At 41.1% G+C, this 17,491-nt stretch overlaps 1 protein-coding gene across 1 annotated transcript in view; it reads left to right on the top strand.

The window, feature by feature from the left end:
* The first annotated feature begins 2,846 nt into the window (after positions 1–2,846).
* The window catches only part of DNAJC15 (DnaJ heat shock protein family (Hsp40) member C15), an 89,215-nt gene continuing 74,570 nt past the window's right edge, over positions 2,847–17,491 (top strand). The window contains exon 1 of the mRNA XM_059684707.1: positions 2,847–3,002. Within this exon, the coding sequence (XP_059540690.1) occupies positions 2,898–3,002 (105 nt within the window). The 5' untranslated portion in view covers positions 2,847–2,897. The remainder of the gene's footprint in view (positions 3,003–17,491) is intronic.

Genomic DNA, 17,491 nt, shown 5'->3' with positions numbered 1-17,491 from the left:
AGATCCTGTGGGGAGACGATGACTTACTTGTTTCTATCCTTTCTTTCCAGATGAGGGTGACCTGAGCAAAAAACCAAAGGCTGAGAATAGTCATTGTGGACAATTTTCCTTTAAAACTACGGGTATAGGAGTAAATAACCTAAGCGGAAGTGGGACAGGGGTCAAGTCTATGAACAGCCAGCAAACTGCTCTCAATAAGTCTGTATCTAAGCTGAGGGGCAACCCTACTAAGCCCATCTCCCCTCCAACTTGCTATCCTCTTCCTGGCCCAGTTCTCCTTTCTCCCCTTTGCCTGACTTCTGCTCCAAAAGCTTCAGTTCTTGAGCAGAGGCATCAGCTGCCCTAAGAGGGTCTTGTTCCAGTTGGTCAGGCTGGCAGCCTGTGACTGTGAGGGCTAAGCCGCTAGGGTACACTGTAACCAACCCACAGACTGTGAACTCCAAATGATGCCCAAACGGTAAGCCAATGTTCTTCCGGGATCGTGTCTCATGAAGTTAAAGAATAAAATCATGGACCAGAAGATGTAAGCAAAACCGTGGAAATTTATTATAAGTGGATACAAACTCCCCACATGAGGGGGCCCAAGAAAGGGTTGCCATTGAATTCACTCATCTAGGGGTTTTATCCCCCCTGAGTCCACTGTTTGTCTACCCATGTAACTCTTTGACTGACTTCTTCTACCTTTCTTGCCTAGCAACCATTTCAAAACCAACCTCCTCTTTCCGAGGGGGAAAGAGAAGGGGCTCTTTTCTTTTTCTCTTGCCCCGTTTCTTGCAACATTCTGCACCTGCAAGATAAATATTCTTGTGGTTTGGAGCTGGGCCCTCCTTGACCGTGCAGTTATGTCCACACTTTTTTCTTCTTCCACCCCTGCTTCTTGTAACCTTCTGTACCTGCAAGATAAGCATTCTTGTGGCATTCTGTCTTTTTGCAAGACCAGCATTCCTTTAGTTTTAGTTGGCTCCAATGGTCACATCTATATTTCCTTCTTTCTTTTACCCCTAACCCTGTCTGCCTAACCCTGTTTCTAACTCCTCTCACAAAGAATCAGAGATCTTATTTGGGTACTTGACACTTAAGCCCTATGCCTAGAATAGTGCCTGATACCTAACAGATGCTCAATAAATACTTATTGAATAAATGAATGAATGGATAATAAAGGATACAACATGTACAGGTATACAACATTTATATCACTTATGAAGTGATCACCCTGGTAAGTCTAGTACCCATCTGACACCATATATAGTTATTACAATATTATTGACTACATTCCCTATGCTGTAGTCTACATCCCTGTGACTGTTTATAACTGGCAATTTGCACGTACCAATTCCTTCCCTCTGAAGAGTCTTGATGAGTGTTTTTCACCCAGTCCTACATACCACCTTCTAAATTTGTTTTCAGCTATAATTTCCATCTAAAAACATTTTACCTCATCATCTTCTTCTTCTTCTTTTTTTTTTTTTTTTAGATAGTGGGTGTCTGTATGGCATTATTATTATTTTATTGATTTCAGAGAGATGAATGGAGGAGAGAGAGGTAGAAACATTGATCAGCTGCCTCCTGCACATCCCCTACTGGGATCAAGCCTCCAACCCAGGCCTGTGTCCTGACCGGGAATCGAACAGTGACCTCCTTGTTCACAGGCCCACCCTCAACCACTGAGCCACACCGGCTGCATGTTACCCCTTCTTTACTGATTATCTCAATGGCTAAGCCTCCAGCAAACCTTTTCAGATGACCCTGGTTAAAAGAGGCCATTTCCTCCCATGAAAGCCAATAGCACTGTAGCAGTGACACTTTTCATAAGTACATTGCACAATAGGACAAATTACTTCCATATATTTTGTACATTTTATCCTTATAAGTTCCCTGAGTCAAACTATTGAACAAATGTTACTCACTTTCCACAGATAAGGAGAAATTTGAAGAGGTTAATGGGAATGCTCAAGGAACAAGCCTAGAAAAAAAATACACTAGACTCGGATTTCTTCCATTCTCCTAGTCCAGTTTTCTTTATTCTCTGTACAATGCATGTGCTCATGTTCTGGCATGTATTGCTATTACTCCGTGTCAGTGTTATTTTCCTTATGAGACTGTAAATTCTTATAGGCCCTAACTTATTGGGCTTGCTGATAATAGTAACTAAATGAATAAGTTAGCAGACCCTCAAACTTTAAATTCAGGAATAGGAAAAAGAACTATTTCTCTTCTTGTAAGCTGCTTTTGCAATGGGTATAAAGGGCAAAAATCCTGCCAAGTCGGTACAGGAGTTGGAAAACAGTATACAGGCTTCATTTGTTGGTTAATTTTTGTTCAAAAAGGCTTGACTTAAAAATTAATAATAAGGTGGATCTTCCTATATCCAAGTCAGCACAAAACCATTTGTGGGGAGTGAGATTTATTCTTTGCAATCTCATTTTAAAAATAGTCATTCATATGGGGGAAAGGGTAAGCAAACTGCCTCTAATATTGCTTTCATGCATGGGAGAACTGTGGCATTAAACAGAAGCCTGATCAGTAGTCGCGGGTAGGAAGAAGGGTCCGGAACCTGCAGGCACTGCAGTTTGATGAGACCAACATCAGCTCAAATGATGAAACCCTGGCCCTTGGCGCTGCGTGGGGAGGCCTCGTGTGGGCTTTGGACCGGTGGATCTGAAACATACAAAACGTGCTCCATGTCCCAGGGGACTCAGCTCTGGGTCTCACTCTTGGCTTTAACGGAACAAGTTGGCCAGCGCCTGGGTGAGAACCAGATCTCCCGGTGACCTGCCCTCCGCCGCCTGCGCAGCGGCCCGGCCTCGCCTAAACCCGCGGAGCCGCGCGCTCACTAGTTTGTCCCTGCGGCGCCCCGTAGGCGGCGCCCGGCGTCCCGTCTCCCTGGGCGCAACACCATGGCTGCCTTCGGCGGCGTCGCCCCCGCCGGCGAGGGCATCCGCCACGCCGAGTACTCGCCGCCCTCGACCAAACGGCCTGACGCGGACATCGACCGGGGCCTGGTGAGTCCTGCCGGCGCTCCCGCCTCTCTCCGGCCCCGGGCGGCCCGCCAGCAGCCCCGGTCCCCCCTAGTCCCTGCCTCACCTCTGTGAACCTCCTTCCCCGCGAACCCCGCTCCCGGCATTCATCCTTCATCTCTGCCCCTCCGCTAATCGGTGACCCGCAGTGCCTGGCGCCGAGACTAGGCGTGTGGAGAGAATGTCTGTCCCCTCGCAGCGGTTCTCAACCTGTGGGTCGCGACCCCTTTGGGGGTCCAACGACCCTTTCACAGGGGTCGCCTAAGACCATCGGAAAACACATATATAATTACATATGTTTTTGTGATTGATCACTATGCTTTAATTATGTTCAATTTGTAACAATGAAATTGGGGGTCACCACAACATGAGGGAGGAACTGTCTTAAAGGGTCGCGGCATTAGGAAGGTTGAGAACCACTGCCCCAGGGAGCTTCCAGTCTCGGGGACACCGACTGGAAGGGGCCCTTGGAGACGCAGCCCTGCGAGTGCTCAGGAGGGTTCTCCGCGTCACGTCGGGACCCCGGGTGTGGGGGCGGGGGGAGGTCAGGAAGGGCTGCTCAGGGAAGGGAAGCCACAGTTCAGCACCGGATGGGAGGAGGGGGAGCAGGTCGCCCAGCGAAGGGAAGACCAAAGTGTTTGTGGCAGGAGCGGTGTATCTACAAAGTTGCAGGCGGTTTATTCAGGCCGAAATGTGGAGCCGGGAAAAAGAATGGCGCAAGAGCTGCGTGCTGCCAGTCTCATGTGGTTTTAAGTTTTCTGTATTAAAAAAGTGAAAAGAAACAGGTGAATTTAATTTTAACAGTGTATTTTAGTTAATGCAGTATAGCCACAATGCTACTTCAGCGTGTGATCAACATAAAGAATTGTTACTGGCATTATAGATGCAGTATATGCTGTCTAAAACCCAGCGGGATTTTGCACGAACAGGACACCTCCCTGTGGGCTGCCCAGCCTGCAGGCGCTCACAGGTGGCTAGTGGCACCTTACTGACGCCTGCAGTTCCCAAAGGTCATTGGGGGCCGGAACATCGGAAGCATCTGCTAAACCACATGGAAGAGCTGGGGTATTCTGAGGGCAGTGGTGCCATTTTTCTGAGTTTTAAGCAAACAGGTGATAGGTGGGGCCATTGTAAAGGTCTGTGTGTAAGATGAATGGATTCGAGGGGGAAAGTGCGGAAACATGGCTGTTTTAGCCCTTTTCCACACCACATTCCCTGCTACTCCAGCCCACAGTGATAGATCTCGCCGACTTAATCTCCAGCAGAGCCTTACAATTTGGGGGGATGAAGACAGTTCTTTGTTGTGCAGGGTTGTCTCATGCATATTAGGATTTCTAGGACCAATAGTTCCCCGTCCACCAAGTGTCTTCCCTCCTACCCAAATTATTGTGACAACCAAAAGGTCCACAAATTGTCAAAATGTGCCTAAAGACCTGTTATGCTTCTGTTGAGAACCATTGGTCCAAGCATTGACCAATGATGAGGTAGAAGATAAGAGAGTTGATAATAATAACTTTGGGGAATTTGGAAGTACTGAAAGTAATGGGGAATTGACAAAGGTAAGTGTTAAGAAAGAATAAATGACCTAGGTGTGGACATATTCAATAATCTTTTAGGAACCAGTAGAAAAGAGTATGTTTTTCAAGGAGTTAAAGAAAAATTTTTCAGACCATTTTCAAAAAAGGTGCAATGTAAAGTTTTTAAACTATGTATCTGCAGAAGTAGATGTCAAATAACTTTTTCTCAAGTAAGCTTCTCTTTAGGAACTACGAATTAATGTTTATTAGCCTGCTTAAGGGATTAAAAAGATAAAAATGTTGGCAAAAATACCTGTGTAGTACCTTGAATAAAATAGTAACTTATAATTAATTGTTTAATAATTAGAAGTCATGTGAAAACTTTGCTTTAGCAAAGCTAGTTCTCATAGAAAAGTAGGACAGACACTTTAAGATTAAAAAGAGAATATCATCGCCCTAGCTGGTTTGGCTCAGTGGATAGAGTGTCAGCCCACAGACTAAAGGGTCATGGGTTTGATTCCATTGTGGCTCGATTTCCTCAACTAATCAATGTGTCTCTCTCACATCAATATTTCTCTCTGTATCTTCCCCTCCCTTCCATTCTTTCTTAAAAAAAAAAAAAAAAAAGGAAAAATATCCTCAAGTGAGGATTAACAACCAAAAAAGAATATCATCAATTTTTAAAGCAGTTTGAACAAAACTCAGTTTGTGTGTTAGCCTTTTAGTTTCCAGTACTTTTCTGAATAATATGACTCCTAGTGTTGTTAGGATAATGCAGTGATTTTCAACCAGTGTGCTGCAAGAATTTTTAAAACATGTGATAACTGACTACTTAGTCAGGGTTACTGCTGACCTCTTTTACCTTAGGTTGTCAGATAAAAAAATGACAACAGCCAATACAACACAGCCAGTGGTGTGAATGAATCAAACGTATACCTATTTTTTTGTCTGATTGCCAAATATATATATATTTTTGGTCTGCCGAAGAATTTCAGTAATTAGTTTATGTGTGCCATGAAATTAAAAAAGGTTGAAAAATTGCTGGGATAATGTAATGTATAAGAAAATTAGCCACACATGTATTTCAGTATGAGCAAACCTGATACATCTGGCTAAAACCTATCAAACACATCAATTATCAAGTATTCATTACCGAAAAAAAGAGACCACTTCTATTATTTTTTAATTCCAAGTTGATTTAAAACATATTTAACATACCTGGAGTCTTCCCTTTGAAGAAATCACATGGATTATTTATTGTCTATCCATATTTTTAAATTTGTTTTTTTCTTGCTGTTTTTTATATCGTAAATGGAGGTTAAAATGTAAGCATCATGGACAGAAAATTTGTTTGCTGTCCAATTTCCAGTTATTCTGGAATGGGAAGGTGCTGGGGTCTAGCCCCAGCAGGTCCAGGGGTTCCCAAAGGTGTGGACGGAGTCGGCGAAGAAGTAATGAATGACACAGAGACAGCGTTCAGTTGATCAGCATGGTTGGGTTCTCTTGCCTGGTTCTATCCAGGATCTCCAGCCAGGTTCTTTTATTGTCTTGTTACATCTGTATTTATACCAGTTGATTTTAATCCTGTCAATTTCTATTCCAAAGGTTAGGGTCTTATCTCCATTCCAGGGAGTAAAGATTATGTAGTTTAAGGGTGATTGTTTGTAGTTAAAGTGATTAACTACCCGCCTGGCACTTAGTTAAGGGGTTTTATCCCCTCCCTAACTTCAGGGAAAAATCCCTACCTGGGGAAACAACCTTTCTCAGAGAGGTGACCTTGGTTAAAACACATAGCGCCAAGAAGGTGAGCAAACATATTAAGAACAGTATGCCATATACGCCAGGTCCCTTGAAACATATGCTGTGCAGATGTTTCTTCCCTGCAGCGACTGTGTCAAGCAGAAAGGATGGACTGGCTTCTGGCAGGAAGGAATGAGGAGAACTATTTCTTCAGTGAATGGAGTTTATAAATTCAAAATACAAACTTCAGCTTATCTAAAATGTAACTCATATCTTCTTGCCAAAAACATGCTGATTCTCTTGTCTTGAATAATGCCATACTCAACTCCACTTCTCTTTTCCTTCCAACATTCAGTTCATGAGCCACTTATCCTGGTTTGTGTTATTTCCTTCTCCCTCCCTTCTCACTATTGTTCTGTTAGCCTTTATCATCTCTCCCCTAGCCTACTATAGTAGCCTTAAAAATTAGTCTCTCTGCTTCTGATATGTTACCCTTTTTAATCTACACACTGCCATCAGTTATCTATACTAATAAAGAGCTAATGTGCTAATTTTGGGGATGCCCTAAAGGGTAACGACCAGACCATTATCATATTAACTGGGGCATTGCTCCAGAGACGGGCAGAAGCAGGGAGGCGCCCGGAGGAGGTGGGACCATCCCGTGCCAGGGAGGGCAGGGGTGAGAGCCCACAGTACTCCCCTCACTAGTCCTTTGCCACCCACCACTCTCACTCTGAGTGCCCCATGGCCCACCTGCCAGGGGAAGGAGCACAGCGCAGCAGGTGGAGGCTTCCACATTCTCTTCCGGGGTCATGTTGGGGTGGAGTCACCGTGTTGCTCCGGAGACAGGGCGGAAACAGAGAGGCTCCCGGAGAAGGCAGGGCCAGCCCAAGGCGACTGGAGGGACTGTGGGCGGGGTTTGAAGTGGCCAGAGAAGGTGGGGGTGGTGGTGGTGGGAGGGGGGTGGTGGCTGGGCCAGGCGTGCTGGAGTGCTGTGTGGACAGGTTCGGGTGTCAAGGCAGGGCTGGAGGTGGGTGGGCGGCACTGTGTGATTTCACGCGCTGGGCTCCTAGTTTTTCTATAATACAGACCTTACAATGGTACCATCCCTTTTTATAATTTTACCATGGTTCAAACTCACTGGACTTTTCATGAACTGACCCCCAAAAGTGTATCCAGCCCTATTTTCCATCCTCTATACCAGTGATGGCGAACCTATGACACGTGTGTCAGAGGTGACACGCGAACTCATTTTTTGGTTGATTTTTCTATCACAAATATAAGTCTTTGTTTTACTATGGTTGCAAATATCAAAAAATTTCTATATGTGACACGGCACCAGAGTTAAATTAGAGTTTTTCAAAATCCTGACATTCTGAGCTCAAAAGGTTCGCCATCACTGCTCTATACTGTACTTTATCCTATGTTGTGATTTATAGTTTTCTCCTCTGTTTGGAACTTTGCCTGGCAAACTCCTATTCATTTTTAAAAAATGTTTTTATTGATCTTTTATAGAGAGAGGGAGAGAGAGAGAGAGAGAGAGAGAGAGAGAGAGAGAGAGAGAGATACATGGATATGAGAGGGAGACATCAATCGGTTGCCTTCTGCATGCACCATGACTGGGATGGAACTCACAATCTGGGCATTGAACTGGTGATTTTTTTGGTGCATGGCGCACTAGGATGTCCAACCTACTGAGCCACACCAGCTAGGGCTCCAATTCTTTTTTTTTTGATGCAAAGTTTTCCCTTACTCTAGTTCCCTTTTCCTAGTAGAATTAAATTATTTTATCCAACGTATTTCCTTATAAAGTCATACAATTTTTTAATTATAGTATTTCTTGTATCAAAATTATATTTTCATAAGAACCTGTGAAGTCTTTAAGGCAAGAACATTTATCTGCTGTGATTGGCATTGTAATTGACACATGGTAGTTACTTAATTGTTTAATAAATAAACAGCTATTAAGTTTACTACTATTAGTAACAATAAAAAACTTGGATGTTTGGTTCTAACATATTGTTGCATATTTTCTATAGGGTTTCTCCTTTATGTTAGCCTCTAAGGGAGAACAGTAATCTGTGTCTGTCTTTCTGACTTCCTCTCTCTCTCTCTCTCTCTCTCTCTCTCTCTCTCTAGAACTTAGCACAAGGCCTGGTGTATACAAAATAATTTTTGTGTATTTATATGGCAAGTGTTATCAATAAATGTTTGTTGAGTGAGTGAAGAGTCTCCATCTTTCCTCTCCATCACAATTACTACTTCCCTTTTTTAGGCAGAGGAATAATTCTTTTCCTTGTTAATTTCCTTCTGGTATAACTGTTCTCTATCTTGAACTTAAATGTTGCCGTCTCAAGATAGAAGTTTTAGCATTTTATAACACTTTCAGGCAATTTATATTTATCTAGAAAGTTATTTACTGCTTACGCTGTTTTGAAGGAATAAGATGCCTTAGGGAATTTGTAAACAATGTTGATGCCTTTTTTCCCCCTCAGCAGTAGCAGCTATGATGGAGTACACTGTTTTACCAGTTTTCAGAAATTCTTTGATTCATGGTAGATATTTGAGACTAGGTGACACTTACAGATATCTGACTTGGTCTACTTGTTGATTTGCTGGCATTATTTCAATGGCACTTATATTTTCCTATTTGAAATATGTGTTTTAACTAAAATTAGATATTTTTTATAGGCAGGGACCAAATTTTAAGGATCCTCATTCTCAGCTCCTAACAAACCAGGCACATGGATGTTATCTAATAACATTTTTGTTGAATGCTTAAATTAACAAATGAATGAAATAGCTGGATGGGAGAAAAATAGAGGATTAGAGAAACATTTTCTAGAATGGAGAACTGATGACCTTAAGGAATAAAAAAGAATAAGATAAATGACACTCTATTCTTTGACATAGAGGCCTAAATATAACTACCTAATGTTGTATGTAGTTTGGTTATTTTATTGCTTAATACCTTCAATAATAGGCATTCCCCACTTTATTTTTAAAGTTTGTCATTTCAATTTAGTGTAATAGATTTTTTTTTTTAACACCAAATACATGGGAGCAATATACTAGGTGTGTGTGGAGAGCATATGAATAAACCAGAATTTCCACCCTCAAGGACAGAGGTCAGCAAACTTATTTTGTCAAGGGCTAAAAAGTAAGTATTTTAGGCTTTGCAGGCCAAATGGCCTTTGTCACACTACTGTACTCTGCCAGTATAGAGTGTAAGAAGCCATAGATAATACATAAATGTGGCTGTGCTCCCATAAACTTTATTTACAAAAAGAGTTAGGGGGCCAGATTTGGCCTGTGGTTCATAAGTTTGCTCTAGAAGGCAAATTGGATCAAATTTAAGCATCCAATTGAAGACCAATTTTATTAGGTGCTATCATTTATTTGTTCATTCATTTAACGTGTTTATAGTGTCTCACTTTACTAGGTTAGGTACTGAGGCTAAGTGCTGCATTAGAAAAAAGATGATAAAACATGGCTTTTGTCCTCTAGGGACTTGAAATGTAAGAGAAGCCAGAAAAAGAAAAAAAAAAAAGTTTGTCCAAAATATAGATCATATCAATGAAAAAAAGTAAGGAAAATAAGTTGGGATAGACTCTTGATAGCTCTGAATGGCAGATTAAGGGCTGTGGATCATGTCTGTATGCAGTTGAAGTTTTGTAGGAGCTGTGTGATCAGGGAAGGGCTTTGGGAAGGTTAAGCCTAGAGCAATATGTAAGAAGGTACAGGATAGAGAAGCAGAAGCAGGCAAGACTATTAAAGAATGTGGGCAATGTTCTGGGAGTACAGTACAGGGGAGGAGATGATGGCAGCAAGGACTGTGATGGTAGCTAAATTGTTTTGTGCCAGGTGTTAAGCTAATGCTTTACCACTCATTTAGTCTGTGTGATAACTCTGTGAGGTAGAGATGCTGTTATAATCCCCCACTTATAAATGAGTCAATTGAGGCTTAAAACAATGACATAATTTGCCCAAGGCCGCACAGTTGGTGCATAGATGAACCACAAGGCACTCTGCTTTCTTGCCTCTGTGTTCTTACTCAGAATATATTCTCTCTTTATTTCTCTTTCCTATTCCATTTTTCTGTGAGTGTCAAAGACTAACCAGGAAAACAGACATAATTTGAGTTATATAAAACAAATGTAATGCAGAAAATTGGCTTTATAGGTAATGGAGTTGTAGAGGAGCCAAACAAGATTGTGAGGCAGTCCAGAGGTTGAGAACAGCAAGAAACCATTAGCATTCCTAGGGCTGGTGGGCTAACGGGAAGAATTCATGTTTTCAAAACCCCTCCAGTTAACTGGGTTCTGTCCACAGGGAGGTGGAGCCACAGAGACACTGATGCTGTTAGAGCTGCTGCTCATGACAGAGAGAAAAAGGGGGAAGCAACCTGCTCTCCCTCTCTTTACCCTCCTGTCCTTCACCATTGCATCTCCTTGGTCAGACTCAACTGGAGCCAGCTGACACCGGAGCCTGCAGGACTCAGGTCCTTTCCAACAGATCAGAGGAGGGAAGGGCAGGAAATGGACCAGTGAGGGCAGACAGGTCTGGGACCAACATGCTCATTTTATTTTCAGCTGTAAGGTGATTTGAATGCCACAGATGTTGAAAAGTTTGAAAGCATAGGCTTCTAAAAGCAGTATTATAGAACACTATTATGAATGGAGTTATTCCCTTAGCCCACAGAAATCTATTTAGCCTACAGGGTAAGAGAAAGAGTATTTTTCATGGAACTTCATTTTCACTGTCTTATGCTCTTTGAGTATCATTTTAATGCTATTAGGGATTAAATAAGCATTGTTAGCTCTCATGAAAATCTGATTACCATGAATAACAGTTTTTTCCTTTTAAATTGACTTTTTTCTTTTTAAAAAAACAGTAGTTTTAGACTTACAGAAAAAGTGAGAACGCCCTGACTGGTTTGGCTCGGTGGATAGAGCATTGGCCTGCGGACTGAAGGGTCCCAGGTTCGATTCCAGTCAAGGGCATGTACCTTGATTGTGGGCACATCCCCAGGAGGGGGTGTGCAGGAGGCAGCTGGTCGATGTTTCTCTCTCATCGATGTTTCTGACTCTCTATCCCTCTCCCTTCCTCTCTGTAAAAAATCAATAAAATATATTTTTTTAAAAAAGCGAGAACACAAAGTCTTCACATACCCCACACTCAGTTTCCCCTATTAACATCTTGTGTTAGTGTGGTACGTTTGTTACAATTAATGAACCAATATTAATAATCAAAAGCCATACTTTATTCAGATTCTTAGTTTTTACTAATGTTCTTTTAATGTTCCAGGATACCACTTCTCTTTAGTTTTCATGTTTCTTTTGGCTCCTCTTGGCTGTGACAGCTTCTCAGACTTGTCTTGTTTTTGATGACTTTGACAGATTTGAGGAGTACTCACAATTCTATTCAGGTGGGGGATGCCTCTCTACTGAAATTTGTCACTGGTTTTTCTCACAATTAGACAGATTATGGGTTTTGGGAGGAAGAACAGAGAGTTAAATGCTGTTTTCATCACATCATATGTAGAATACATATTATAAACATGATTTATCACTATTTATGTTGACCTTGATCCAGTCTGATAAAGTATTTGTCAGGTTTCTCCATTGTCAGGTGCTTTTCTGCCCCTCCCCCCTTCCCATACTATTATTTCTGAAAGGAAGTTGTTTTGTGTGGTCCATATTTAAGGAGTGGGGAGTCATGATCCCCCTTCTTAAGGGTTGAGTAGTCTATAAAATTATTTAGAATTCTTCTGCATGAGAGAATGTCTCTTCTCCCCCATTTACTTATTTTTATCAATCTAGATTCATGATACTTATTTTATACTTAGGTTTATAATCCAGTACTACTATTTTGTTGTTCAAATGGTTCCAGCTTTGGTCATTGGGAATCGCTTAGTTGGCGTCTGTGTATCCTTGGCATACCATCATTATTGTGGATTTTTTTTAGGACTTCCTTACTTTCTGCACTTACAAGGTGTTATAGCTCACTGTGTATATTTCTTGCCCCCAGTTCTAGAATCAGCCATTTCTCTAAGAAGCCTTGTGTGTATACTATTTTATCTCATGAGAAACTTCATTCTAGATCCCAACACTGGATCCTAATAATCCCATTTTTATCCTCTTACCCAATTCTTTCCTAGTTTTCTTATCTTCTCCCTGGATAGCTAATGAGGTATGAGAGTAAAAGATTTCCTTGTCTTGGGATCAATGATTGCTGCTTTCAGTCCACCAGGGAAAGTGGAATTACCCCTGCAGCTACAGCGAAGCTCTTCTTTGGTTGATTAGTTTTGGCTTTATTTTTGTTTTATGATATCTGGTGTTAGGGACTGCTAAGGGTTCTAGGGGATTGTTAAAGGACGGAGAGACCCATCAATCTTTCTGTATAGGCATTCCTCAGAGACATATCGGGTTCCAGTCCAGACCACTATGATAAAGCGAGTATTGCAATAAATGGAGTCATAATCTTTTTGCTGGTGGAGGGTCTTGTCTTCAGTTTGTAAAAAACATAATACCTGTGAAGTGAAATAAAGTGAAGCTCAGTAAAATGAGGTATGCCTGCATTCATACTTTCAAGTTTGTTATGTAATCTCAGTATGGGTCATGAGCAGAAGCACCTATCTCCAGGTCTAAGGTCAAATATGACTGCACATTCCTCTAAATGATTAAATATGATCTTCCAGAGAGTAATTTTCACTTTCTTTTGGAATACCTAGAATTTAACAACCACCACCACCGCAACTGAAAAAAATAGTTTGTATAGCAGATATATAGAACTGAAGGGAAGAGAATTAAACCAAGGGTGAAAACCAGTTACAGAATGGTAGTATCAGTAGCATTTCCCCATCCCCAGTATTGCCTAGTTACAGTGATGGTAGTTTTATTCACCAAGAACTTTACTACTTTATAGAACTTAGAACGTTTCTAAATATATTATACTAGAGGCCCGGTGCACGGGACTTGTGCACTGGTGGGGGGCATGGCCAGTGGGGATCGGCCTACTGTGGCAACGCCAGTCATCCCAGTCAGCGGATGGCTGTGGACCCGCCCTCTGAATGGCTGCTCCTGTTGTGGGAACACTGCTCATCCTGGTCAGCCAAGCAGCACTACCACTGTGGGAGCACACTGGCCACCAGGGGGCAGCTCCTGTGTTGAACGTCTGCCCCCTGGTGTTCATTGTGTGTCATAGCAACTGGTCGACCAGTAGTTCTGGCCATTCCACTTTTTGGTCGCTGGGCTTTTATTATATAGGATGGTTTTTATAAAGTATTTTAAGTAAAAGTTTTAATAAGTGCTGTGAATTGATACCCTAATGGGTATATTCTGTTTAACTATTTTGGGGTAACCCATTTCAGCCTTCCTTTCCATTCTAGAAAACTTGTGGTATTCTACCATTTAGAAACAGTTGGAATGCCATGCAGTTTAGAATTGTTGACTCATTCATTCTTATTTTTAAGTGTCAATAGATCTATTTCTAACACTAAATTTATTATCTGTATTTTATCAGTGTCATAATATTTTTAATTATGAGATTTTGTAAAGGATCATTTAGTCCCTTGCAGTAAAAATTCACTTTTGTCCAGTACAGGTGGTTTTCTGTGTTTGTTTGCTTTAAAACAATTTCCCAATCTTTTCAGATATAATGTCTTTTATAAGGTGAAAATTTTCATAACAGTCTCCTGCCCCATAATATCAGTTGTATTTTCTATTTTTATTCATTGACTATATAAAATAAGATAAAAATTAATGATATGTATGAAGATATTGAGTTCATGATGTGCAAGCAAATAGTTAAGGAGGAAGTGAACAACATTGAATGAATGTCTGCTATGTACCAGGCACTGTGTTATTTTCCCATTTCTCATAATAGCCCTGTGAAGTTAGATGTTACTTTTCACAATTTTCATTTAAGGGAACTGAGGATCAAAGAGGTTAATTAACTATCTCAAGGTTATACAGCTAGGAAGTGTCAGGATTGGATATGAAACTAATTTTGACTCCAAAAGCTCTTAACCATATTGCTGCTTCATCTTTTAGATATCAGAAATTGAGGAACTGCAACTTAAAGAAATGGTTTATAGTCTTAGTATTTGTGATAATTTTCAGAGTCTTCAGTTGCTTCAAGATATGTTTAAGAATTCTTAAACTTCAAAGCAGAGTTCGTTTTATTTTACCCTAACTCAAAAAGGAAGGAAAGAATACTGTGTAATGAAATTTAAGCTGTAAGCATTACCATTCTAAGAAATTGCTGCCTTAAAGTGAAATAGGCTTTTGTGAGAGAGTAAAAGCAGTTTTCAGAAAATTGGGTGATTTCCTAAGAAGAATTAGCAAAGCTACAAAGTGTTGCAGGTAAGGTGTACATCAGATGTAGGCCAAGAGAGTTTAAGGGGTACTTGCTAAGGACTTCACAGTCAGTATGATAAAAGTCTGTAGAAGTACATGATAGGGAGGAGGCTAGCTAGAGATGCAGCCAGATCAGGTATAAGGATAAAAAGGGGGGTACCAAAGATCAGTGCATTTATTTTCATTGAAGAGTGCCAGGAGGAATTTGTTTTTAAAGTTTCTTTTAAAGTAGACAAGTTTTTCTGACTTGAGAACTTAAAAATTATTAGGCTGCTTGACCAGGTAAGATCTTCCCAAGATTTTTCTAATAATTTATTTTTCTCCTGAATTTTTGTTGTTGTTGTTTTAATCCTTACCTGAGGTTTTTTTTTTTTGTCATTGACTTCTAGAAAAAGTGAAAGGGATGGTGGGAGGGGGGAGGGAAGGAGGAAGGAAGAGAGAGATTGAGAGAGAGACATCGATTGGTTACCTTTTCCATGTGCTTCAACTGAGGCCCAGGATCAAACCTACAACCAATGTACCAACCCTTGGCTAGGAATCTAACCCGAGACCCTTTGGTGCAAGGACTGATGCTCTAACCACCGAGCACACAGGCCAGGGCTTCTTCTCATTTTAAAAGAAACTATATATATAAAAGGCTAATATGTACAGTGTCCCCTTGGGAGTTAGACTGGGAGTTTGATCACTCACTATGACGTGTGCTGACCACGCGGAACATGGTGGGCAATCAGCAGTGGTGGCAGGGCGGTGAGGGAGTGAAGGAAGGTGGAGGTGGTGGCAGGGCGGTGAGGGAGTGAAGGAAGGTGGAGGTGGGGAACTGCACCGTGGCAGCATGCGGGTGGTGAGGGAAGGAGGAGGCCAGGAGGCGGGGAACCTGATCGGCCAGGCCTAGGGACTTTACCCATGCACGAATTTCGTGCATTGGGCCTCTAGTCCTATATAATAAAAGCCTAATATGCAAATTGTCCCCTTGGGCGGTGGTTCGACTGGGTGATCGGGAGTCCAACCGCTCACTATGACGTGCGCTGACCACCAGGGGGCGGCGCGGAACATTGCGGGCGTCGGCAATGTGGCCTGGCAGCGGGCGGCAGTGGAAATGCTGCTGGCCCTGATGGGCCCCAATGAGAGTGGGACCGTGGCAGGATGGTGGAGCAGGTGAGCGGGCAGCGCCAGGCCAAGGTGGGTGCGAGTGGGGGGGCCCGATTGCCCTGCAGATGGTGACTGGTGGCAGCGGCGGTGGCAGAGGGCAGGGCTGCTGCCTGGCTCCCAGGCGCTGAGGAAGAAAGGGCAAATAGCAATATTAAAATGTTTCTTCTAATTATTTCCCTTTCAATATGCATGAATCCGTGCACTGGGCCACTAGTTGTTTAATAATATCATATGGTAATTGTAATAGCTACAATTTATTAAATATTTACTACATGTAAAATACTAGGTGATATGTATGAATGTCCTAATTTGTGAAAATTCATACCAACTTGAGGAAGTAGACATAATTATTACCCTCATTTTGCAGGTAAGGAAACAGTAGTATAGAAAGGTTAAGTAACTTGACTAAGGTGAGGGACTTGACAAGTAAAGAGCCAAATTTCAAGCCATATTTCTTTGATGTAATCCAGACATTCTCATGATAAAAGGTACTAAATATGTAATTACTATTAACATTTTGGTTTATATCATTTTGGTTGTTTTTCTGTGTGTTATATGTGGTACATTTTATTATAATTTGCTTTTATTCTATATTTAGCATATTGTCTGTAAATTTTCCTTAATATAGTATGCAATTTTCGATGCATATTTTATATACAGTGGGACCTTGACTTACAAGTTTAATTTGTTCCGTGACGGAGCTCATAACTCAAATTACTCATATGTCAAATCAATTTTCACCATTACAATGAATTGAATGCTGTGCTGATGTTGTGGCGTTCACTGTGACGTTCGCTGCACCAACTAGCGGTGGGGTATCTGAAGCTGGCTCGTAACCCGAATTTTAGCTCGCAACTCAAAGCAAAAAATCGGCCGAGAGACGGCTCATATCTTGAAAAACTCGTTAGTCGGGACACTCGTAAGTCAAGGCCCCACTGTATGTCCTAATTTATTTACTTACCTTCTTTTGTGTATTCCAATTGTTTCCAATATCTATATTATAAATAATGCAGTGATGATATTCTCATGTGTAAGTTTATGCACTTCTTTGATTATTTCCCTAGGATAATTTTTAAGATTGTAGTTATATCAGCGGGTTACTAAATAAATGAAAAACAGTACTTAAAAGATTATTCTTAAGAAATCACTGTGTAAAGCAAGGATTTAAGTTTGGAGAATTTTAAAATTATATTAGAGAGTGGAGAAGTACTCATTTGTCATAAGCCTAAGAGTTCTGTTTCTTATGTTTTGCATTTGGTTTTGCTTTGCTTTGTTTTTGTTTTGCCCTCCTATTTACTCTGTTCTTGCTGTAGAAATGAATGCTTGTCTGTAGTTTAACATAAATTAAGTGACTTTGAAGTGGAGCAAATACAAATTAGTTAGCTTTGCCTTTCCTTTTTACTTAAAGTTTTCATGGGAATTGGTGTTTTGAAAGAAGATCAGAATTTTTTGTTTTTGGCAATGGAATAATAATGGTAAGGGTTAGGTAGATTAATGTGGATTGATTCAGTTTAGATATGAAAATCTGTGAAAGTCATGTTGGCTTGTCTTGAAAATTTTAGAGAAGGATAATTATAAAAATTCTCTTTCTAAAGTCATTTTACCATTTCTGATACTTGAGTATAAATTTCCTTCCCCTCCTTTTGATCTGCATATGTAACAGCTCTCCCAAATTCTGATCTGCAGGCAGTCTTTCTTGGTTCCTCTC

This window comes from Myotis daubentonii, chromosome 2, assembly GCF_963259705.1.
Source record: "Myotis daubentonii chromosome 2, mMyoDau2.1, whole genome shotgun sequence".
Classification (NCBI taxonomy): Eukaryota; Metazoa; Chordata; class Mammalia; order Chiroptera; family Vespertilionidae; genus Myotis; species Myotis daubentonii.
Note: the sequence above shows the minus strand (reverse complement) of the source record. Positions and strands in the feature narration are given on the sequence as shown.